Raw genomic sequence first — 26,191 nt, 5'->3', positions numbered from 1 at the left:
TGTTATGAAAACCCTTACAGCTGTTGATTTTATGGCATTTACAATAAGTATATTTGATAACCCTTAATAAGGATTAATCCTCAAATAGCAAATTTTGTACTTAGCATTGAGCCAATACAGGTGAAGTCGGATACTTACACATGATTATATTCTTATATTTGGGAAGGAAAATAATTAGCAAAAAATAATTAAATCCGTAAAATTAAGTTGTTTTCCAACTGATTATTTTTCTTCTCTGGAAGATAAGTACAATACAGTGTTGATCATGTGATTTATATGTAACAAACTACATTTTGATTCTATAATAAATTTTTAAATTTATACCACAAAAATATTTTTTATATTTTATAGTTTTTTAACGATTATGATGATTGTATCATATACTAGTTGTATTTTTACGGTATTGTTAAATATCCTTTTATAGAAAACCTTTAAATTGCGTGAAATCTGCACATACCCAAAACAAAATGATGGTCACTTCAATGTCCAACTTGTTATTTGATCTACCCCGAAATCAACGTTTTAAAAATGATTTCTGATGAAAAATTATTTTAGTTGACAAGTCTCATTATGAACTTCATTCAGGAAAGGTTTACTACAAATTGTGAAATTTTTCAATGTTCACAGTTTACTCATTTCATTATATTGAAAACCCCACAATGTTTTGATACTAATAAATATTAAAGAGACAGGAGATTAAGTCAAGGAGGTAAGTTTTTCAAGGCATAGATGCAGTGTTACGGGTTAGTCATCCAATCTAGCCATCACCACTGTCGATCCTCAGCCACCAATCTATGTTGAACATTGCAACACTTGACTCAATGATATCCTTTAAATTGCTATAAAGAAAACAATTTCTAAAACGGCTTTTTTAAATAGCTCTTCTACAAAAATCTATAAGCTCAATTATAAAATAAGCTTTTCAAGTAGACGATTACTAAATAACATAACACGCTGATTACTAAAATTAAATTTTCTGGAATAAATACTATTTGTTATGTAAATATTAGAGTTACCATGGCAAAATACTAGACAACGTGTAAAATACAATAGGGTAGCTGATACTCGACCAACGACTGACTACGGAAGCGTTAGGTGGCTGAGTTGACATCATCGTGTATCATGCCGAGTGTCAGGAGACCTTACCGGCGGGTGCGCGTCCGACCACCGTCTCACGTGGCCCACACTACCCTCTACTTCGGGAGCTTCACTCTTAGCCCGCCTCAGGGTGTTTCGGAAACCTTCCAGAAAGTTGCTTTGGTGTTTGATTTTAGCGGAGAGAGGTTCACTGACAATCATCGGACACTCCTCGTGTAATGGCGGACTTGGGGGACGCAAGGGGGGACTCTGAGCGCTGCACAAACAAACACTGCATCTCATTCCAGCATAGTTACAGAACAAAACAAAACAGTAGTTGGAAACACAAGGTGACAGTAAAACAACATTTATTGAAAAATTCTTAGCATATTTATTTATTTACAAACATACAGAGAGCTATTTACAATATTATCACTTGGCAAACGAACACAACCCTGGAGCGGTGTGCCGATGGCAGAAACTAAAGCAAACTCTACAGAGAGCTACTACAGCGAAACATTAACATATGCTTTACACTATGTAACATAGGGCAGCTTGCAGTGGAAGGCTGGAACTGAACTTTTCCTTTTATAGAGACAAATTCCAATTTCATTTTATAATTTTAATGCTTAATTAAGTAAAACAACTTCAGTAAATGAACAATGAATGACGTCAAATCCTGTAAATATTTTGTATATACTACAAAAATTTCAAATATTTTAAATAATTAAAATATATTTATACTATTTTGAACTTTATAGTTTTTGAATTCTGAGTAATATTAAAGAAAAATGTCACAACAATCAGCCTCATGAACTTATTGGTTAAGCCCTCTTTTTAAACATTCAGTAAAATATACCCTAAAAGTACATATTTTAAGGCAGCAAAATCACACAACAATTTCGTTTTCCTTGAAAGGAACATTAAAGATTACAACCCAGTAACCACAACCACTGATTGCAACTGAAAAAGTCAATCTAGGCTCATTTGAAGAGAGAAACACACAGCGAATTGTTGGAGTAGGAAATTGAATCTCAAAACAGGATATAACTAAGAAAGTTTTGAAATCTCAATTCCAGTCTTCCCCTTTAACATGTAGTTCAGCGTGTAACCAAAACTATCAAGGGAGAGGTCAATTAATTATTTAACCCTTCAAAAGAGTAATATTTTACATTAGATGAATTGATTGCTTAATAGTGTATTCTTGATTTCATTCATGGACTCACCAATATATCCCTACTTACACAATATTGATATTATTTACAGATTTATTGAAAATGTTACCCGTTTATTTGATACATCCAACATTATCGTACAAATTCAAAAATTGTAAGAAGCTCAAAAATTATATATTTTGTTTTTCAGCGAGTAACCTAAACAAATTGGATCAGAGGCAGGCCATACTTACACTGAATACAATATCTCTTCCAGATTAACCACTAATAAGTAGTTATATGTATTTTATTTATCACCAAAAACTTATATACTTTAATGAAACCAAAATTTATTTAAATTATTTTGCATTATGAAGTACTTACATAGTTTTAATATTTGACTACATATTTTAAAAGTAAGGAATTAAGTTTGCAAGTTATTCAAGTAAACTAAAGTAATTAATTTATGCCCCAAAATCAGGCTTTCTACCTTAAACAATTGGCACATAAGATAAAATCGATTTAAAATACCTGTGGTTACAAATTAAATTAAACCTGTAAGTGTTCTCATAATTTACAATTAATGCTTTTATTACACATATCATGATGAAAACCAAAGTAATTTGATAGGTCTATCTATTAACTTCATTGATTACAAATACATTTGGACCTATGTTTCTTCAATTATATATAAATTACAGAATATAGTTCAGTTTTACATTCCAAGAAAACTAGTGAAGAATTTAAATCGCAGTGCTGTTATTTTACCAAAAAGTAACATATTACATACTCACAATCAAATTAAAATTAGGATTAAATGAAAAACAAATTATGGTTCTTGAATTAAAACAATAATTTTGGTTACTAGTAAATAATGTTCTTTACTGTAAAACTTATAAATTGTGTTGAAGATGTTTGAATTATTTGCATATGTTACCCACATTTTGTTAAGAATACTAATTATTTCAATAATAAATGTAATATCAGTATTTTTTTCATGAGGAAAAACATTATTATAAGCAAATACATGAAATAAAATTTAAAAAAAAAACATTGCTGAAGAGTATTAACGAAAATTCACCAGGCAAAATAACTTTTAAATGTCTAATAAAAGGTTTGCTTAGTTTTTAAAATATAAAAACACGTAATATAGGAAGAAATATATTGGAAAAATTAAAAATTGATCAGTAATAAAAGTTATTACTTTTATGTTCAGTAAATTCAGTTTATAAATTCCCCTAAAATAAAAATATATTTGTGACTAAACATTTCATAAAAATAAAAATCTACAATACTAACACATAATGTTATGTAATAATAATACAAATAATATTACACTTAACATTCTTATACATAATTAAATACAGCATTATGGTACAAGTTTCAGTAAGATCTACAAATATAAACAAAATTTGTACAAAAGGACTGATTACCTACACAAATGAAACAATAAACATTAAAACCACTGTACAAAAGTTCCCAACGGCAACCTATACTATGTCCAACAAACAACCTCCATAAATTAGTGCATTATATCAAAATATTTTGGTCACTTTCAAGTTACATTATGTGGTTAGAAGTTAAAACTTATTTTTTAAATTTCTACCTTCTAAATAAGTTGATGAATGACTAGACGTGTGTTTGGCATGGTTCATCGTTATGAATAAATCTTAACTCAAAAATGTTTATGTTGGTAATAGCTATAACTAAACTTTTTTATATGATTAGTTTCATAAATTATGCCAATAAAATTATTTAAAATAGCCAGGATTAACAATAAATTGGTTTTAATATTTTTGTTTTGTACAAGTAGAACTTAAAAAAGTTGTAGGTTAGTTTTGTAATGAACCACGCTGGTACAAGCTAAGCGGTAAGCGGACAACGTTACCACTTACAAGGGATCCTTTGTGAGCTCCTTCTGGTAGGCAATAGGCGACTGGATGGCCTTGAGGAAGTCTCTCTGTGTCTGCAGGATTGAGCGCAGGTTGTGCAGCCATTCAGCTCTTGACTCCCCCGTCATCGCCTGACACACATACGCTAGGGACGGTTTACGCGGGTCTGTACTCCGCACACAGAACAAGTCCACTCCTCCCCCTTCCTTTTCCTCCCTCCCTTCCACCTTCTCCTCCAAACTCATTTTGTTCACCTGGAATTGATAAATACTTATTTATGTTAATTTAGTTTGCCTCAACAGAGTACTGTTGCACAAAACATGATTGAATAAATATAGGAACTACAAGAAAATAAACTGACAAATAAATAAAGCTAAAGTAATGTTGATTTGCATTTGTTGATTTGATGTAAATTAGTTAAAATGAACATAGTTTGTTGAGCATAATTGATTTAGAATATCTAAATATTCAAGTATATAAAACTACATGAGACAATGCATTTTCACAGTTAAAAAATTAATTAACTTAAATGCAAAATTAATATATATATATATATATATATATATATATATATATATATATATATATATATATATATATATATATCATTCTGTATATAGTATAAATGAAAACAAATAAAAGAATAAATAAGGTTATAAACACATTAAAGACAACAGTACAATGTGGTATTTAAACAAGTAAATAAAATATGAAACTTTTCCTAAATATAGAAAATAAGAGGAAATAAATATTCAGTAGCTATTTCCAAGATTGAGTTCTACTGGTGATTTTGTTTGAACAACTAATATGTTGGGCTGTTCATATCTTTTTAACAACGGTTTGTAATCTTTATTATCATATTTCTCAGTTTCTTGATACCAATTAGAGAGAAACATTTTTCAAATTTTGTGTTCAAGGCATGTGCAGGCATGGGGCTAAGTAAATGTTGATGCTGAACATCAAGTGATGAATGTTCATCCTTAGTCTAAGTGAAGCAGATTTTTCTCAAATGTAGTCCTCAGGGCAATATTGATGTGATAATTTGTAAACTATGTTTTCGCTGTTACAAGTCATTTGTTCTGCAATAGGATATTTTTTCTGGGTAATAGTGCTTTAAAAACAGTTTGTCAACTCCATCATGTAACATATTCCACAATAGCGTAGTTTATTGTATGGATGACATTTGTACTTGAAAGTTTGGTTGCTTTCTCTTTTTTTAATAGAGTATGGGTGAACTAATTAAAAAACTATTTTGGACTATATTTTTATTTTATCCAGATAGTATTGCAGCAGTACTTGGTATGACACAACAAATAAGAAATTACAAAACTGCTTTTTTGTGTCATACATTTTTCATATTTGGTATTCTAATAAAAATAATTAAATTTATATTAAAAAGGTCTTTTGTTTCAGGAGATTACTCTAAACGTTTGTAGGTGGTCTTATAATTTATAATATATATCGCTTTCATCAAAGATATATGTATATATGTATATATATATATATATATATATATATATATATATATATATATATATATAGCTTTAATTATTTAAAAACACACTCTTCTTAAAAAATATACAATAAACAAATTGTATACCAACCTGAATATGGTTTTTGTAAACATATGCAGGATTGGTGAACTGAGTCTTTTTTCCCAAAGCTTCACTAAATATGATGTTTTGTTCGAACAGGAACACTTGCAGCTCTTTGCCCTTGAAGCTCACTCCTGACGTACCTTCACAGCATACCAAAGGTCCGTGAAGTAACAGTTTCCCTTGACCCGTTATCTTTCCCTGTAACAGTGGGTTAGTGTAAAATACATTTGGAAGCTTATCAACAAATTTATTTTGGAGTATATTTTTATTTTATCCAGATAGTATTGCGGCAGCACTTGGTATGACACAATAAATAAGGAACTACAAAACTGCTTTTATAAGTTCTACAACACTGATTATGCAGTAGACATACTTTCTATATAAGCTCTACTAAGTGCACAACTGTTCTATGAACTTTTAAATATCCCCTCACATTGTATAAGATCAATGTACTTGAATGTCTATCACTGTACAATTTATTTTTAATGTTCTATATGATATGCTCTAAGGTGGGAGTTTTGTTTTAATTCTATGAAATAATTCAGTACTGGTAAAGAATATTATATCAATATAAAATCTATAATAATTAACTGGGACTCTCATACTTCAAATTTTTTCAAATATTATCTTTAGTATTATTTTCTTTAATACTGCTTACATACACAAAATTATTGTCACATTAAACTAAAAGGTTCCAAACCATTAGTTCCAAAAACTACTCTCTACACAGTATAATTGAGTTTAATATTTTCAACAGTAAATACAATAGTGATATACTTTATAAATATAGGATCATTGCACTTTCTAAGGCTGGCGCAATCTACCTGTCTATAGGTCTCAACTCACATCAAAACCCTGCAGCCTGCCGACGTCCATCATATCGTTGGCCATCTTGGGCACCACCTGCATGATGTGGGTGGCCTGGCGTAAAGCCTCTATCTCTCCAGTGAGATGTGCTCGCTCTGTATACTTGTACAGATCCCTCAACAGCAGCTGGTACTTCATGATCCGCTGTACAGGCTTGATGAGCAGGTCACACAGCTGCAACTTATGACCGAGCTTCTGCCTCAGCTCCTGGAGGGAAATGAAATTCAATTATAATGTTACTTACTTACTCTGATTACCATGGATGTAGATACCCAAATTGGAATTTGGGTTCACAAACCATCCACTTCCATTTCTCTTCGTATACACTATAATTTCTCACTCCTGTTAATTTTCTTATGTCTTTCACAAGGTCTCCTTGCTGTTGGATACCCTATCCATATTTACTTAACCAGTTTTCTTTCTTCCCTTCTAATCACGTTGCAGAGGCCCTAATAGTTTGAGCTAACTAGGACTGACAGTACCTTTATCAATAACAAACCTAGAGAACATGAAAATGGACATGATCAGAATGTGGGAGATACTAGAAAATATTGCATAGCACCAATACAGTGTGCAATCACAATGAAAAATAGTGAGGACATCTGCATTTGGTAATGAGTAAGGCACACAGCAGAGTGCAACAGTTGCTTTATGGACTTTATGGGATATTTAAAACAAAAAAAATGTCTTCAATGACCTTGAAACACATAAAACCTCTCTAACTGCTGAGTTTAGATAAACCACCACTTTTCTGTAATCATGTAACTTCTCATTCTCATTAATCTAACAATAGATAATTTATAACTTTCCCAAGGCTAATGTTAATAACATCCATTTAACACGCCAGTGATGTGTCATCACCATTACAAAAACAATGTCAATTCCCAAGAATCTCCTGAATATTAATTAACCCTGGATCTGGCTGTTGAAATTCCTGTAATCTCTGGCACTATTTTGCTAGTTGTGCAAATCATCATTCAAACCAATGCAGAATGTTTATTATTAAAGTAAGGTAAAAACTATTACACATTTTCTTTTTCAGTATGTTGCAAGAAATGTTTATTTGCAGTTTGGTCTTTTTTGTATTTTAATTTAGGATTTTGTTGGCATTACAAATGAAAAAAGGAAAGTAATATACAAAATATTTCCTAAAATGATTTTTATACAAAACAAATTCCACTTCCCACAAACTATTCAATTTTTTTAAAGTTTTTACAAAATAGCACATATTCACATTAATAAATTTGTAGACATTTTCAATACGGTGATCATATTTTGAAACTTTTACTATTATATACCACTAGATGGTAAATTTCAAGATGAAAAGATTGATGTCACTTGATACAATCACAACTCTATAATAATATTTAAAATAACTAGTGTAACTATTCGTTTGACAGTATAGAGATGCCGCAAAAGTGTTTTTCCAGTGGATGTCTTTCTTCAGACCAAAGAATAATAAACAGATGTTTGAAACTGATGCTCTTGTTCAGAAATAAATTCTGAATGCAGTGATGTAGCCAACCTTTATCCCGAACAAAATTTTCTAGGTAAAAAATAGAAGTATGTAATTATTACACAATATTATTCAATAAACAATAATCACATTAAACTGTGAAAACCCCCAATTATTCTGATATATGATTTGTCTTACTTAAATTTGATTTTTGATAACAAAAGTTTAATTAAAAACATGACTGCAAAAACGACTAGTAACTAGTTGCTTAACATTTGGGAAACATTTTTAAGCCACTAGTCACTAGTTGTTTGACAGATCCAGAGTTAAAGAATATATATCTTCTGTTAACCCTTTTAGCCCCGGCGTCCGATATGTCGGACAGAGGTGGTCTAGCTAAAATGCCCAACGTCCGATATACCGGACGTCTCGAGAATTTAATGTAGCTGGATAATAATATGTTCAAATGCCATCAGTTTCGGTATAGTAGTCGGTGAAGAAACGGGCTACATGCAAAAACAATAAACCTTCCAATTGGCATCGTATTTCGTCGTCATTGAGCGTAGTTTATTTGTCGATGTCAGTTGTCAGACGACTTCAGTTGCATTGTTGTTGTATGCTGACTTATAACCTCAATTAGTTTGCGTGATTGAAAGCGGTTGTTTTTCGTGTGATTTATTGTATTATTAGTAAAAAAACATGAGTAAACGTCGTAGAGAAAAGTTACCAGTGAGTGAAAACACTTTGATAAACACTGGTACTTTGGGATTATACCAAACACACCCATACATGAATCGTTATTTGACATTTTGCTTCTACTGATTACTAGATTAGCGTAGAACAATATTTCGTCAATATAAAACAGGAATTGTCTTATCGCAAACCCCTCCCCATCCTCAGACAGAGGTCAAAGTCGAGCGGTCTAGTAGATAAGTGATTGCAGAGTCCCGCCGCGCGGCCTGCCGTAATCGGGATTCTCGAGAAAGGTAAGATAACAGCGACAAAAATACCGATCACAATACCTGGAAATGCTTGTTGATTAATGGAATGTTAGTTCTGTTACTCAACTACATCGTTTTATAACGTTCTAAGTTCATTGAAAAAGGTTTAAGCGTTGGGGGCATATAACGGAATCTGACCCCATTCCCAAAGTACCATAAAATGTATATATTGTAAATATTATTTCTTTTACTTTTTTGAAAAATTAAACAAGTTTTAGTCTTACAAACCATTACAATTAGTTTGTGTTATTTTACAATTGTTATTATTTCAAAAGTGCAAAAACAAGTAAACATATCTGTATACTTCTACTGACGTGTATGTGGAAATATATGAAGAAGTGCTTATGCAGCAATACAGTTAATTGGATATATCTCCTGCATTTATCAAGGAAAGTTCTTAAAATTTTGTGTGTGTAGTAAGAAATATGTGTACAACAAAATTGCTTCATTTTTCAGGGGCTACAATTTTTTTTTCTACCGTTTATGTATGTCCAAACTATAAAAAATAAAAAAAATAAAAAAAAATTTTATGTATAAATACGCTAAAAAAAACAAATCATTCTGTAAAAGTACTTTTTAACTATTACATCTAAGAGTACACTTATTTGTGAACAATTTAAAGCAAAAACCTAAAAATTATCTTCAAAAATAAGAAAACTAGATGCATTTTCCCTCAATTCTGCACTACGGTCCCTTATCGCCATGGGCTTTCTGGCAAGTCCATGGAAAAATGGCTGGGGTTAAAAGGGTTAAAGTTAGTTGAATCTAAACTATACTATTCGGAAGTAATAAGTTATATTGTTGATTATTTAAAATATCAAATAAATATTTTTCAATAATTAAGTAATTAGGTTTGAGTACGGTTACACTCACCTCAAAATATGTGTCAATGTATTCTGAGACAATGTACTCCGAGACAGGCTTGTTTTGACAGTAGACCACATACATGTGCAGTTTCCTCTCATAACGTTTGAACAATGGACCTAGCTCCTCTGGGTGCTGGATACATCTTTCCAGTGCTTTCAGGAAGAAACTGTAAAATATTGATATATTAGTTCTGACAGTAGACCACATACATGTGCAGTTTCCTCTCATATCGGTTGAACAATGGATCTAAAGATAAGATTTTTTAAAACTGTTTATTCATTTTTATAACTTCCTTTGACATAGCTTTAGTTAAACTCTCGAGCTATTCTGCTAAATTTAATGGATTTTGTTTATTTATCTCATGAAAAATTGCAATTATTACTTATTATTTCTCACATTAAGCTATAATTTACAATTCCTGACAAAAAAACAACTATAATACATTATTTGGACAAGACATATCTCTTTGATGATTTTTAAAAAGGCTTGCAAAGTGCTAAGAAAGGGTCGAAATTTCATAGTGGCATCAGGTTTAAGATTAAAGAAAATGTAATAGCTTTTTAATACATTTTAAATTTGACAGTACAGAAATCTTATGAGATACCTCAATAACCACAACAATTGTTTTAACTCATTTTAATTGTTGTAAGAATCTAGTTGTTTTTGGTCTGTATTAGATGACAGCCGATATGAAACATTTAGCATAGATTCACTGTCAAAGATCCTTGACAACAGGGATTTCTCACCAACCCGTTGATTGCATAAACCAAATTTGTTTAGAAAAATCAACAGTTAATATAGTTGAATTCAATTGTATAAGGTACTATTGTGTGATTATTGAAAATTATACAGTCATCATCTTAAACTCTAACTAGATATAAAAAAACATAACAATACAAAGTTTTTACATAACTTTAACTTTCCATATTACACTTTAAATTATTGTTATATTTGTTCTTTGTTGGTATACACATTTTTCAAAAATGTTTGTAACTACTATTTTAAAGCTTTAATACAAATAGAACTGGTGTATGAACTTATCTCTTAAAAATAACAGTTTTTATTTTGTTTGCAAGAATACGTTTATTCCACATGAGTCAATAACAAACCTTTGAAAGGAAGGTGGGTTTTAGATCCATAAGTTATGTTTCAACATGCTTTAATTCAGTTTTATTAAACTTTTCCAGAACTTTGTATATGAGTGTGATGTGACACTATCTATTAACTTTCAATAACTTAAATAAGGCTAGGTAAAACAGGTGAGAGAATGTCTGACACTTACTCTCTATGCCACTCGTAGATAGCTTCGAGATTGCAGAAGACCATCTTGTACCTCGCTTGCAGCGTCTCAGGCATGGGAACATCACAGTCAGGATCGCGCATGAGTGCAATATAGCCTTCTGCAACAAGCCGCAAGTCTCGCACATAGTCTCGCTCCGTCTCCACCAGCTCACGTATCACATACTCCCGTTTCTGTATTGCAGTATCCTCCTCACACTCTGTCGCATCTGACACACTCAGCTTCGACTGCTTCTCACTGTGCTGCTCCTGCAATAACACATCAATATTATAAATAGCCATACTCTACAAATACTATCACAGGTGCTTGGCCTCTCAATTTATTCATTATTCTGTTAATTATTTACTGTATCTATAAAAATAAAAAGACACAACTAGATATCTTTAGCAACTGCGTTTTTTTTTAAACATTTTAGTACCTTCTTGACCACTGATTATTTACAACACATTAATCCAGTTGTGCTTTATCTGATATGAGAAAGTTCAGATTATTACTATCAAAATTCAGAAAACTCCTATTCAGACTCCTAAATCAGAGTACCGTCAGATTTGTACTATAAATTAAATTCATAAAATATAATATTTTTCTGAATCTTCATAGCGTTTTCTATATTTATACACCAATTGAACCAACCTTCCATTTGGCTAAGAGAAAATTTCAATTCAAATGTGAAAAAAATTTAGTAGTGTAATAGATTACACTACATTCTCATAGTTTTAATGAAGATTCGTTTAAAATTCAAAACAATAATGTAGGCTACAATAGTTAGGAATGTGCTAACTATAATTATAGTGCAAGTAATTTTCAAATTGCATTTGAATCTAAAAGTGCACATAAATTAAGTTTTTAGTCTATTTTGTTACAATTTACTAAATAGCAGACAAATTTACACAAAAACACACTTTAAAAGAAAAAAGAAGAGGAACCAAAACAATAGAGCTAAGGATCAACAATAATAACACTCATTAAAATCATTGAATTAGTTTCCATTCCATTCAGGTGCAAATCAAAATAAAAACAAAACTATATAAAAACAAAACAAAAAGTGAAAACAACTGAATAAGTAATAAATTGGCTACAAACAACCAACATGCACGATTATATTATTTAAGTTCACCATTCTTTCTTTGACGATTTGTTCTATTTCTGCGAGATCTGCAGACGTGGCACCCTCTAATGAAAGATTGGATGACTGAAACAGCATAGCATACGGTTCCTAACTCTCACCAATTATTTTATATCTTATACAGGGTGAGGCAGAAAGGATGAACGGTTTTCAAAAAAGCAATATGTCAAAAAAAAACATTTATTTACAGAATAATATTCACAATCACCATTTTAGAAAATTAATGTTTGAAAACAACATCTGACAGGTGACGGCCGTTTTCAGCGATGCACTTTACAAGCCGCTCTCGGAAGTTGGCTTCTACTCTTTCTAACATTGCCCTGCCAATTTGTTCGACTTCCACACGAATTGCTTCCTTTAGTTCTTGAAGTGTACGTGGTTTATGCTGGTAAACACGTGACTTGAGGAAACCCCACAAGAAGTAGTCGCACATGGACAGGTCTGGGGAACGAGGAGGCCAATTAATGTCACCAAACCGAGAAATGATGTGACCACGAAAAACAGCCCAAATTGCTTCCATTGAATTTCTTGCTGTGTGAGCTGTCGCCCCATCCTGCTGAAACCATACTTGCCGGATAGGAATATGTTTTCTTCTTAGTTCAAGTAGGAAGAATTCAGTGAACATCTGTCTATAACGTTCCGAGGTTACAGTTACAGAGGTCCAGTTGTCGTCTTCAAAAAAGTATAGACCAATAACAACTGCTCACAGCACACCAAACTGTCATCTTGGGACTGTGTAATGGTCTCTCATGCATTAATTTTGGATTTTCATCTGACCAATAATGACAGTTCTGCTGATAAACGGTACCATTCAAATTAAAATGTGCTTCATCTGTCGTAAACAAAATTATGTTTTCATTTTGGTCAAGTATGGCCTTCATTTCTTGAGCAAAATTTAGCCGCTTTACATAATCGCCAGGATTCAATTGTTGAACAGTGGCAATTTTATAGGGATGACATCCTAGATCGTTATGTAAAATACGCCTTACTGACCGATTACTGATGTTCAGTTCAGAAGAATGTCTCCTAGCAGATTGACCAGGACTACGGAGTATGGCTTGCCGAACTCTTTCCACATTTTCTGGAGTGGGTACAGTGCGATGAGCCCCTGGCGGTCGTTTATTCATTACTGTTCCTACTGAACGAAATGATTGAACCCAACGTAAAATGGTGTTACGAGTGGGTACACTGTTATTTCTAGCAAGATTGAAATGAGGACGAAACTTGCTCTGAACTGCAACAATATTCTCATTATTACGAACAAAACTGTCGTAAGTAAACACACGGTGTTGCACACTCCACGACTCCATGATGACGACTAAACAATGTCTAGACAAAATGGTATGTTCTACCGAACACATGGTCACTTCATTCGCCCCACTCCCACTACCCAGATCAGAATATTATCTGTTCTAAAAACATACATCCTTTCTGCCTCACCCTGTAGTATAGAGGGATGGAGAAAACATACATTTAAGTTATATTCAGACTACAATAAATAATAAGACTCCATTTTTTTCTGAGAAAAACTCATAATTATTATTTGGTTCGAAAATATTTTAGCCATTACAACCAAAATATCTTATTGTGTCTATGTTAAAAGTATTTTGTATAGGTGAGTCAAATATAAAAAGGACTTTATTTTTATAACATTTATTAATAGAGTGAATACAATTATAAACACCTTATGTATCTACATAATCTGCTATTTTATTTACATTTTCCAAAGTGTTTTAATGCTGCTACCAAAAAATGAAGCTGGTCGTGTCTGAGACCAGTTGAATACGATTGTATCCACCCCTTCATCATCGTCATAGAGGTGACCTCCCTAGTCTTTTTTTCCACTGCCTATTACAAAATTGTTTGTACCAGTTGTAGACTTGGGTTCTTGAATGTTTTTTTTTTTCAAAAATCTTTACAGTTCAGGGACAAAAAAATTCTACAGTTTTTACACCTTCCAATAAAATAAATTTGATATTTATATTAAAATCAGAGTAGTCATTTAAAAATTCTGCCAAACATGAGAGGGACGGTAGTTCTCTTCTGTAGGTACACAATGTGAAGTCTGCAGAAATTGTCAAATGCATGTTTATGCTACAAACATTATGAATTACAGAGCTGTTTAAATTACACAGTGATACTATATTTTCAGTGTGAATGAACCAACCACGTGATGAAGAAATGGTTGACCATCTATCATATCATTAGTGATGACATGTTGAATGGTTGTAAGGACTCCTAAACACCTGACAAATGATATTAGCAACAAAGTATTGGAGCCATTGGCTTAATGTTATGATACTGGTTCATAATATCTAGTTCTACATTATGAAAAGTACCTTTAAGTACGTACTGGTTGCATACTGAACTGTTATACAGCAAAGGTTAATCTGAGCAATTTGTATATATTTTTTTGATAGCCAAACTAAAGTTATCTTTTAAAAAGGTTCAATGTAATATCAATATACATTATTCTATAATGAATTAACCTAAATTTATAATCACAAAAACCATTTCTACTCACTCTTTGGCCCTGGGTGTCGTCGTTGGGTACAAGGATGGGTTCATTGATAGGTTTCATAGGTGGTGGAAGCTCCACTTCTTCCTCAACCTCCTCTCCATTCTCACGGCCTGCTTCCTCCTCGGTACCTTCTGCCCCAGCCCCCACTGCCACTCCACTCACCAATTGACCCTGTTTGTTGCCCATCTCACTGGCTGGTGACTGTAACATACACACATACTTTTAATACTCATGTTCGATTCTAATCAAATTAAAACTTTAACTAACAACAATACACTTCCATTTTCAGTCGGAAGATGGCAGAAGTTTTAAGATGGTGTACTTTTTGGGGAAAGTATATTATTCAAGGTTTTCTTCATTAGTCTACATGAAAGGCTGCTAAATTCAAGAAATTGTATTGTAAAAATATTAATATTTTATATGTACATGACAAAAATCCTTAAATACAATACAGAGACCGTAAGGAATTTATAATTTCCCCTCTCCACCACTACAAAAGTATACCACATTGTTTGAAACGGAACATCACTACACAATGTCCCAAAAATGACAATGCACAATAAAAGTACTGAAAACACCTTATGAAACTTGGAGTATTCCAATTGATTTGTAATTTCAATAGACTTAAAATGCACAATAAGTCTGGTATTTGTTATAATTTTCAATTAAATTTACAATAGAATACATATGTAGTCAAATTTAATATATATTAATTTATGACACTAATAAGTTTGTAATAGTAAGATAATATTTGTATTTACAAAATCAAATTTCTAGTACAATTGAATAGAATTATAGGAACCAAAGACGATACTCAGACATCTAACTAAATACCTTATACAAGAAACACTAAAGAGACAAAGATTGAATGTTTATAGTCACTAACTTGCAGCGATACAGAGGATTATAATAAGTCATCTCTCCAGACCACTAGGACCTTGACACAGTTTGGTTATAATACTGCTAATGTGATAAAGCAATACCTTCAATCAAGAGGGAATCTCAGTTAGTCATTGCAGATATTAAGAATTGAATCGATGAGACATATAACAAGACAAAAGTAATTTCGGAAAATTTGAGATTTTTATCCTATATTGAAATTTTATTGAGAATAAAATTATGTCTCAAAACATAACTTCAACAATGAAATACTCATAAAGCGTTTACCTGAATCAGGAAGATCTAAAAAGGTGAAAAGAGAAGTTAAAAAGAGACACTAACTGTTCACTAGGTTTCATAACGTGTGACTAAAGTGGGGCAGGAAGGGATGGCGGGGGAGCAGATTGGATGATCAGCCATGCAGGGGACCGTCACCGAACCTATATCTAATTCATGTGTCAGACGCTAGTTTAAACCTCTCCGACACTAACAAGGACCTTCTGTCATTAAATTACCGTCCTTCACTTTAGGTCTGTACTGGTTCATACATTATTATTACAAATGAATAAAAATATGTTTATAGTAACATATTGCTATACATATTTCCTTAAAATACTCAAAAAGAAAAGTACAAATAAAGTTACAGAGTTGCTTCAAGATAGCATTTCTTTTATTGATTTCTGAATTGGATTCATTCCACTTTTTATTTGTAAAACACAATTCCATACATACAGTAAATCATTTTAAGACTAAAATGTAATGTAAATACTATTTTATTCATTGAGATAACAAAAAACATCTAATGAAGTAAAAAGCTCTTGTTATTGACTTTATTATAAAAGATTAAAACATATTTATCTTATAACATCTTATTAATATATTAACATATTATTTCTTATTTTATATCGTCCAGTGGACAACCCTGCCCACTTCACACTGTAACCAAGAGGGACACTCGGTAATTCATTTTATACTCTTTTATAGTATTTTCATATTTGCTGGGATGAGATATTTTGGTGAATAACAGTGTATTCAATGTGAGTGTTGAGTTTAGTCCCAGTTCACCTTCCTAATAGTGGAACGTCTGGATTCTGGACGCTGTCACAGACTTAGACTTGACTCCTGGAATCTGTAGTCATGTTCGTCTGAAGAGATGCAAACAATTTGGTGATAAAGAAGCTGATAACAAACTCACCTAGGCTACAAAGTATAGTGTAATCCAGATGAAGAGGTATTCTCGTTGTCTCATCAGGTGCACACTAAGTGCAAGGTGAACTGGAGATAAACTCAACATTCACATTGATTTAATCCCTTTAACCATAACCACAAGAACAATGTAAAAAATATTAAAATCAATGTATACATGTATGTCAACATATTGTTGTAAACGTTTAAATGATTTTAATTGTATCTGACTGAAAATAATGACAAGGTAAAACATACTTGGGGGGGGGGGGAGAGAGGTCACTAATATCCTCTCTTTATATGCATCTGTGACCCAGGCTCGCTGTACTCGCTTGTGTTCCCACGAAAATGGAAATAACACAAAAATATCCTAAAGAATATTAACATTCGTATACATTTTATGTTTTAAATTATCGTTAATATATGAGTAAAAGATATTAAATGTACCCTGTTAAAATTTGCTTGAATAAAATTAACGATACTTATTTTTGAACACTACGTTTACAATGCAATGGTATGTACCAGTGTAAGATAAATAATAAGGAAATATCTCAAAATTAGTTTTAAATGCTTCCCATTTAATTACATGTATCTTTGGAGTTAGGCTTTTTAGTATATCCATGGTTTATAACAGTTAAAATTTAAATTTTCCTAAAACATTTGAGCTAAAAAGATTTTAAGAGCTTAAATGTTGTAAAGTTTACCAGAGAAAACAAGCACAAGTGAATCAAATTTAAAGTTTTTGCAAAGACCTCCTCAATCCACCAATATTAAATTTTAAGATTTAATAGCTGACTGTATTAGTGACCCTCTTACTGAGGATATAGAAAAGAAATTCTAAAAAAATATTCACCATACCTTTAAAATGAGACCTATCCCATTATTCTAAGACTAAAAATAAGATCATAAGTGTTTGAAGTTTAAACTTATAGGATTAAACTCAAAGTTAGTTATCTACAGCCAGTCAGCTTAACTTTTTAATACTGCTCTCAGAGATTTTTCAGTAAATTTAAACAAATCAATATTGTTTACAAACATAGGATAATGAGACTGTTCTTAACTTCATTGTTAGGAGTCATCTTCATCTCTCAATTTGTAATAAAGAACCCATTTTACTACTATTGTGTAAACATCAGAACTATAAACATTGTGTTGAGTCAGGAAGTCACAAACAGCAGGCAGTGGCAGCAGAATTTGGCATGATAACACAGTTTGTTGTCATGGAGGTCAGCGAGAGAGGACTTGGCAGGTATCTGTGGTCCGGCTGTGCTAACTTGGGCGTCAGTTTATTATTATTATAACCCAATAAGCCGACAGACAGCTGCAAAGTGGAGGTTGCAAACTCTGCCTCATATATTAACCGGTCAGTACAAGTTGGCTTCACTTACCACACTTGACGCTACACACTGCACTAATTTTTTGGAACAAACAAGTACAATAAAAAAATTCCAGAAAATGGCTTATTGACATATTATAATTATTACACTTTTTAAGTATTTTATTTGTCCAGTAAGGACATAATGCCAGTCCAGTAGTACTATACAGGTTAAAAGATACAATCATTGAATATTTTTAAACACAAGAACATAGCTATATTTCAAACAAATTCCCATCAAAGACGAAATCCAGAAAATTGACAGACCCATAGAGAATAATTAGTTACTAAACGATTAACAAAAAGAAAATAATTATATTATATTTTTCTTGCTATGCATTTCACATACTGGTAGTGCTTATTTAAGATTATCAATAAGTTTTAGAGATTTTTTTGTGAATATGGAATAGTAACATCATTTATATGTTACTCAAACATACAGATATAATGTTTTATACATCATTACAAAAAAATAAATGTACTGTATTTCTATTTTTTTGTAGACCATGTGTAACTCAACATAAGCAGCTATTTAGTAAACAGGAACTTGACATAATATATAAAAATAAATGTTTCTTATTTGTTCCTTTCGTAATATAATTCTTTTCACATACAAAAAGAAAATATTCTACTCAATATCTTATCTTAAAAGGTAATCCTATAGTATAACCCCAAAATGAGTACAATTGCTAATTAATCAAAATGCATTATGTTGTAAATCCACAAATAACTAACACAAAATCAAGGTTTTTTTTTATAACATTCTGCCAAGATCTGAGAGTTAAAGTATAACGATGAATACTAAAATTTTCTTTATTGAAAGATAAACTTGAAATTATCAGCCACGCATACTATGATGATTTTGTTTTCAGAACAGACTATCAAGGAATGAATTGTAACTCAATGTTGGGACAGATCAGGGATGATTCAGTAGCCAGTGAAACATACATCTACCTTTATTCTCTTATCTGAAGGTGTCTTCTTGAGTGGTGTTCGGTCGGGTGTTGCGTTCTTCTCCACCTTTCCTCCACTCAGCTTGCGGAGGGGAGGAGGCAGCCATTTCCTCCTGCAACATGTATTATGCTTATCAGTTAATGTTTCATACCACAGTAAATGAAATTGTTTATAAATAACACCAATTCTGTGACATAATTATCAGTTTTTTCACACAATTCAAAATGTAAATTTTACATTTTTAAACAGAGTTACAAAGTATACAAATTCAGACTGACTGTCTATTAAAATAACAATCTAACTTAATTGCACTAATTTTATTTGCTAAAAAACTTAAACTTATTAATTTATAAATAAGTACATTGATTGGTACACTATTGTACAAACAAATTGTGAATTAACTGATAGACTTTAGAAACAAATTCATGCAACTAGTTAAAAGTAATCTTTTTACTCATCACAAAAAATTTAATTTACAATTTTATTGAACAAATTAAAATATAGTTTCACAGACTTGTAACTTAAAATTATTAGTTTTGACAATTTCTATTTAGACAAGAAATTTCTGTTCTTAATCATGTAATTTCTTAGTGTTGTTAAAATATCATTCTTTTATTTATTCATTAAAAACTATTTATTTTGTTTACTTCAATTTCTATATATTTAATTGGTTCTACTAAGTTTTACACCTTGTCACCAGAATTCACTATAAACTAGGTGTGCATTACAATATAATATGTCTATAATATTTTCAGTTTAAAAAACTTTTAATACATGGTGTGTTTTTTAAGTACAGTTTTGAAAATCCGCCACTGCAGCACTGCAGTTTCCTGTGTTTGTGAACTATCTACCTTCATCTGTTAGCAAGCCACAGACACATAAATCAATCAATCGTTTTACATTTGTTAATACATAGGATTTGAAACGTCCCTGTCAATTGAGGATCCCGCTAACTGTAAAGTACGTTCTGTTATTTGTTTTCTTGGCATTAAAGGTGTTAAGCAGTTGAAATTCACCATCAGAATTGTCAAGTTTAGAAGAAAGTTCATTATGAGAAAAAAGAGTGAATAACCCTAAAGGATAACCAACTATTGGGTGTAGAATGTGTATGTTAAACCAAACATGAAGACATTTCACAATTTCATAAGTATGAGAGGAGTTTCTTAAAGTTTCAAGAAGTGTTCTCAATGAAATTTGTACTGAGAAACACTTTTGCTATATAAAAATGTCCGTCCACATGTAATGAAATAAATTCAAGATCTCAACACTGAATTTTGTAAGGAACAATTTGACAACAACCCCAAAAGTCACAATTTGGTACTAAGTGTATCATTTGTTTTTTCATCAGAGAAATCGTCTTGAAAGTAAGCACCGCAACGACGACAGTAGTGTCAATATGATCACGTTGCAGTTGCTGTTAAATCAGGCAGCAATTTTCTGTGACGGCAGTATACAAAACGTTGTTTTTAGATATGATAAGTGCCTTAATACTGATAGCAATTATATAGAAAAGTAGATACAAGTGTAGGCTTTCATATAAAAATAAAATTGTTACAAAAAGTTTACTTGATTTTTATATATCAAAGTGGTACATACTTAAAAAACAAACCTTGTACATATATGTTTCTATTTAAACAAACACATACAGCAATGAATGGATTTTATTCTATCTTATAAGTTAGTGACTTTAGTATAAAATTAATAACATAAATTAAACTGTTGAAAAATCTAAATAAAAATAACACAGTATAACAGAAATTTTGCATCAATAACAACAATCAGAAAAATAACAATAACTAAATTAATAGTGGCAATAATTCACAGTAAAGCTAGCCCTTGAATAATAATGCATAGACGTACAAATAGTAATTATGTTTATAACTTTAATGCAAATTCCAAAACACACGATTCCAAGTCAATTAGCACACTAGGGGACAGGTGGTTCCCGAGTGTGGCTCACAAAGAAAGTAGGCTAAGTGAGTGTTGGAAGTCCACTCATCCTTGCGTCGGCCTTGGAACAGTGGAGCAGTGATTGTGTTTTCCTCCGTTTGTGACTGATGTTTATGTATGAGTAACACTTAACCTATACTTTATCGCAAGCAGCACAACTGTTTTTCCCACTTGTCTGACAGGTATTAAAATGGCTCTCGTACTGATTGAGAAGTCTGTGCATATTATAATAACCATTATGGATTTAGCTTGGAAATTCCATCGTGCAAAAATTGCCGTAATATTAAGTATGGAATTAAGCTACACTTAAGTAGAAAAGCAATTGGAAATGTTGAGAGACAGAAAATAACTACAAAAACATGTGGATTTTTTCAAACTTTAGCAGTAGTAATTGATACAAAGTATTGCATTTGGTAACTGTAATTGGTAAAGTAATTGGTACAAGTTCAGTAACGTTAGTCACCAACTACTATTTTAGCACTATCGTAATCCCGTATAGGATTAACTACCACTCTACTGCATATCAGGATGAATGAAAACCAACAAAACAAAAAGAACACCCTTTTTTCATCAATGAAATGAAACTTAAATAAAATTAAAATAGGTGCTAAAAACTTACAAAATTTAGAATTTGCCCATCAAATTGTTGCAAAAAATAATGTTTTATGATTACATTTACATTTTGGAAACTCATAACTGTGTCATACTGTACCTGTTGTTAGTATGTCATGAGTCTTTCTGTCAATATTTTAGTAGATTTGTTACATGACACCTTCAAATATACAGTTTTTTTTTATGAAATACTTTCAAAGAAGTGTTATTAAAGGCACACTGTAAATCACTATTACTTGTTTTGATCTAACTATAATCAACTAAAGTATTAATTGTAACACTTTACAGGTTGCAGTTTTCACTGGTTTTCTTGAATGTTGTCACAAACATTCTTTTCTGAATCATTTTAAATAATTTTATTAACCAGCAAAATCAAACCCAGTAAAGGCAGCTTTAAGGTATAAAGGATTTTTTTAATAGCAGTTTTTAGGATGTTTATTAGCAAAAATATTTCTATAGCGTTGGAATGTTTTTAAGCTATTCAGCACCTTTCTGGCTTAAATAGTTATTGAGAGACAAAAATTATTCTATGTAGAAAAGAATTGGGGTCTCCATGCTGTGGACATTGCTCAGAATTTGAAAAAAATTTTGTAGAAGAGATGAATACATTCCTAACAGCATATATCTTGTTGCATAGTTGACTTAACTCTTTTACTTACGGTTTAGTTGGTTGTATGTTTAGAATTAGATCAATCATAACAATACATCCGAGCTAAAAGAAAATATATTTGTTCTTTTAAAAGTTACTATGAGATACCCCACATTATTAAAGTGACTACTTCTTTTGGCGAGCTATGGATGTATCTTTTGCAAGGAAGAAAAAAACTTCTGTTACGCATCACGCATACTCGTTCTGTAGCCGCTAGAGGCGGGCATATCACGGCCATTTTGATGTCAGTGAGTTTCACCGCTCCTTTTAGTTGCTATCCAGGCATGCTAGTGTGAGGTTACTGTCACTCCTTGTTGAAGTGACTACTTCTTTTGGTGGGCTACGGATGTATGTTTTTAAAGCATTAAAAATAAATTGATTAGATCATTTTTAGCTAACAAAGCCTTAGTGTAATTTAGTCCTGGAAGAATAGATGCTGTGTTTACAAGATTTTTACCAAGATTTTATTCTAGAAATAATTGTTATTCCTTTCATAACCCCATAATTTCATTGTTAGAATATAATGAAAAAGAAGTAATTATTTTGAAAATACAAGATTGTAGTGAAAATGATATTGACCAAATTATAGAAACTAATATAAACAATAGTAAGTCAAATGTATAAATATTTATTATTTTAATATTTAGAAGTCAGTGATCATTGTAATATATGAAATGTAAAAAAGTATTACAAAAATATGTATTAAAATAATATAAAACTTTTTTATGTTAAAGAATTTAGTGCCTCATACTATTTTAAAATAAAAAAAATAACGATTTAATAATAATGAAACATACTTACAAGATATATATCACAGCCCATTATGAGAAGTAGTCACTTCTGTCAGTCAGTCCCACGTTTGGCTTTTCATTTTTGTTATTATTAAAATGTAGAGAAAGAGAGAGAATATCTTTATTTTACAATCTTCAAGATTGAAAATGGTGTCACTTAATACAATACATTTGTAATGGTAATTTCAGTCCAGAACTTGCTTTACATAGTAAAATTTGGCCAGTCCAGAAATCCACTTATGGTGTAGAACGGTCGTTGGTGCAACCAAGCTTGAAGTTTTTTCTTTAAGATAATTGGGTCAGCTCTCTTGATTGTGTCAGGAAGGATGTTGAAAAACTTGGCTCCAGCATATGAAGGCTTTGATTGAAAGCGACTACTGTGGTGAATCGGCAGAGCAAAGTCTGTGACATTCCTGGTTTGGTAGGTGTGAGTGTCCATGTGGCGCTGCAGTTGTCTTGAGGATGCCAGGTAGATCACTTCCAGCAGGTAGATGTTAGTGACTGTTAATATTCCCATTTCGTTAAAAGCATTCCTGCAGCTGTCTCTCCAGTCAAGATCAGCCAGTATTCTTATAACCTTTTTTTGAATGATGAGAACACGCTCCAGGTTGCCACTAGCTGTAGCGCCCCACAAGACAATGCCATATCTGAGATAGGACTCGAACAGAGAGTTGTAAGCTGTTCTCATTGTATCCTCTGTGCCGACATGCTTGATTCTTCTAACTGCAAAGATGGCACTACTCAGTCTGCCACACAGTTTATCAACATGGTCCATCCATGATATTCTGTTGTAGACCACAACACCAAGATAGAACTTATAGGATGTATTTACTATTACTTCCAGAACATTTATCTGAAGAATTTTTATAAATACTCAAAGCTATTTACATTAATACAGACAAACTAAGACAACTTCCTTTACACCATCATCAGCTAAATGAAATAAGACACATTTTAACTAAATTGTGGAGTATTAAATTAATTTTAAACACAAGGTTACACCAACATAAACAAATGCTTCAAATACAAAATTATGCCATTGGCATTTATTATACTATACATCTTTTTAGGTTTCTTGGTTTAAATAAGTTCTATCATTCCAACAACATTAATTTTGCACAGAGTTATAAAAAATGTACAAAGACAATTTTCTTAAGAAAATGAAGGAAGTTCTTGAATAAGGAATCTGTAGTCAGCACATTAGAGACCTAATAAATCATACATGACAGGTAAACAAGTGGTTCCCTAATACGGGCTTATTAGGTCTGGATACTTTGTATCCCACATGGCATTAAACTGAGTTTCCATATATGGGCTACATCACCAAAAGCATGACAATGAGAATGGCAGCTCCCAATATGGCAGGGATCAAGGTCGCAGTGACCAGCTTCTAAAACAATCTCAGTTCTTCTGCAAGCTTGTGATAATCTGAGAACTGTGAACATTTCAGCCCATTTCTGTAAATTTATCAATTGATAACTGGTATAAAATTAAGCTGGATGTTCGATGCAATTGAAATGTTGCAGGAAACTGAAATCTTTTAGAAAAAGACTTTCTTATAGTATAACTTCTGGAAATTTCATCAACTGCTGAAGAGTTCATGGTATTGATGACTATCTTATAAACTCAGCTTAAACCAATAATAATTTTACTTTGTTGTTGGTTTTACAATAAATGTTTTTATTTTAAAGGTATACATTCATACATAAATTTGAATGTCACAAAAGTGCTTTTTACATTCCTAATATTACTTTATAGGTACTAAAAAACTCAACATTTCATGAATACCAACCCCCGAATATCAAAACCCCGAATCTACAGGATTTATATCTTTTAAATATACTGGGTATAAGTAGTTCTAATATAGTTTTGTAATACTATGCATCATTCATGTTATCTGTTGGTGCAAATAAAACTGTAGTTTATTCCACTTTTACAAAAAATATTAAGATTGCTTTGTTAAAGGCATTAAGGTGCAGACTATAGTGTGACTACATGTCAAACTCTCACATCTTGTGAATGAACAATCAATGGTGGCTTCTACACGAAAACTCTGTTTTTCAAAAGTTGGATTTTGATAGACACAAGGAGAAATCATTTTTACCACCAACAATATTTCCATCCTCATCCCTCACAACAGCCATCATCTCCACGATGTACTCCCCAACAGGTGCATCAGGGAGAACCCAAAGCCATTGCCATCACAAAGCTTATACTCTAAAATATTTTTATAATATTACATTTTAAATTGAAAAAGGATAATCACATAAATCATCATCCAAAATGTTATCCTTCCGTAAGCTAGAATTTGACACAACTAAGTTATCTTTTATAGATGTTTGCAAAACAATGAATACACTGAACATTGCCATCATCTAACTGTAGACTATTGCAATGCCCAGGACTGAACTCTGTTAATAAACCAGACCCAGATACAAGTAGGATAATGTGGGTCAAACTTAATGATAGATTACTATGAAAAAATCTGTTGCTTGTTATTGACTGTTTGATAAATTACATTATTTTAGAGAGAATTTTTTCAATTTCTGGTTTCACATTATGCAATAATATAATTAGCTATTTAAAAACATATCTATTTATGGGTGATTATGATTACCAAGTTGTTTTGAGGTTTATTTCTACTGATAATCTTCAAACACAAGCATTGGTGGAAAACAAATCTTCAATGACAGCATTGGTACTCTTCACTGAATGTATTACTGATTCTGTTGAAAAACATTATATATTGCTGGAATATTCATGGACCTATCAAAGGCTTTTCATAGTTTTTTTCATGAAAAATTGCCTGATAAATTACAGTGTCTAGGTATAAAACAGAATTCTCTCAGTTGGTTGAGATCTAATCTTTGTAACAGACAACAATTTGTTAAAATTTCTTATATTTCTAAAAACAAACTTACAAAATATGCATCAAAT

The 26,191-nt window shown here is 31.7% G+C and overlaps 1 protein-coding gene across 9 annotated transcripts in view; it reads right to left on the bottom strand.

Annotated features, from left to right (window-relative positions):
* The window catches only part of LOC124364121 (triple functional domain protein), a 717,390-nt gene that overhangs the window by 19,377 nt on the left and 671,822 nt on the right, over positions 1-26,191 (bottom strand). For 6 of the 9 annotated variants that reach the window (XM_046819384.1, XM_046819393.1, XM_046819330.1 and 3 more), the window contains 9 exons: positions 19,253-19,364; positions 14,863-15,060; positions 12,330-12,404; positions 11,195-11,460; positions 9,919-10,078; positions 6,568-6,795; positions 5,728-5,919; positions 4,127-4,377; positions 1,147-1,354 (listed from right to left, as the gene is read on the bottom strand). In XM_046819384.1, the coding sequence (XP_046675340.1) occupies positions 1,147-1,354; positions 4,127-4,377; positions 5,728-5,919; positions 6,568-6,795; positions 9,919-10,078; positions 11,195-11,460; positions 12,330-12,404; positions 14,863-15,060; positions 19,253-19,364 (1,690 nt within the window). The remainder of the gene's footprint in view (positions 1-1,146; positions 1,355-4,126; positions 4,378-5,727; positions 5,920-6,567; positions 6,796-9,918; positions 10,079-11,194; positions 11,461-12,329; positions 12,405-14,862; positions 15,061-19,252; positions 19,365-26,191) is intronic. The other 3 variants (XM_046819400.1, XM_046819348.1, XM_046819366.1) reach the window with 2 other exon arrangements.

Source organism: Homalodisca vitripennis, chromosome 1 (genome assembly GCF_021130785.1).
Source record: "Homalodisca vitripennis isolate AUS2020 chromosome 1, UT_GWSS_2.1, whole genome shotgun sequence".
NCBI classification, from domain to species: Eukaryota; Metazoa; Arthropoda; class Insecta; order Hemiptera; family Cicadellidae; genus Homalodisca; species Homalodisca vitripennis.
The sequence above is the reverse complement of the archived record's forward strand: the minus strand, read 5'-3'. Positions and strand labels throughout refer to the sequence as shown.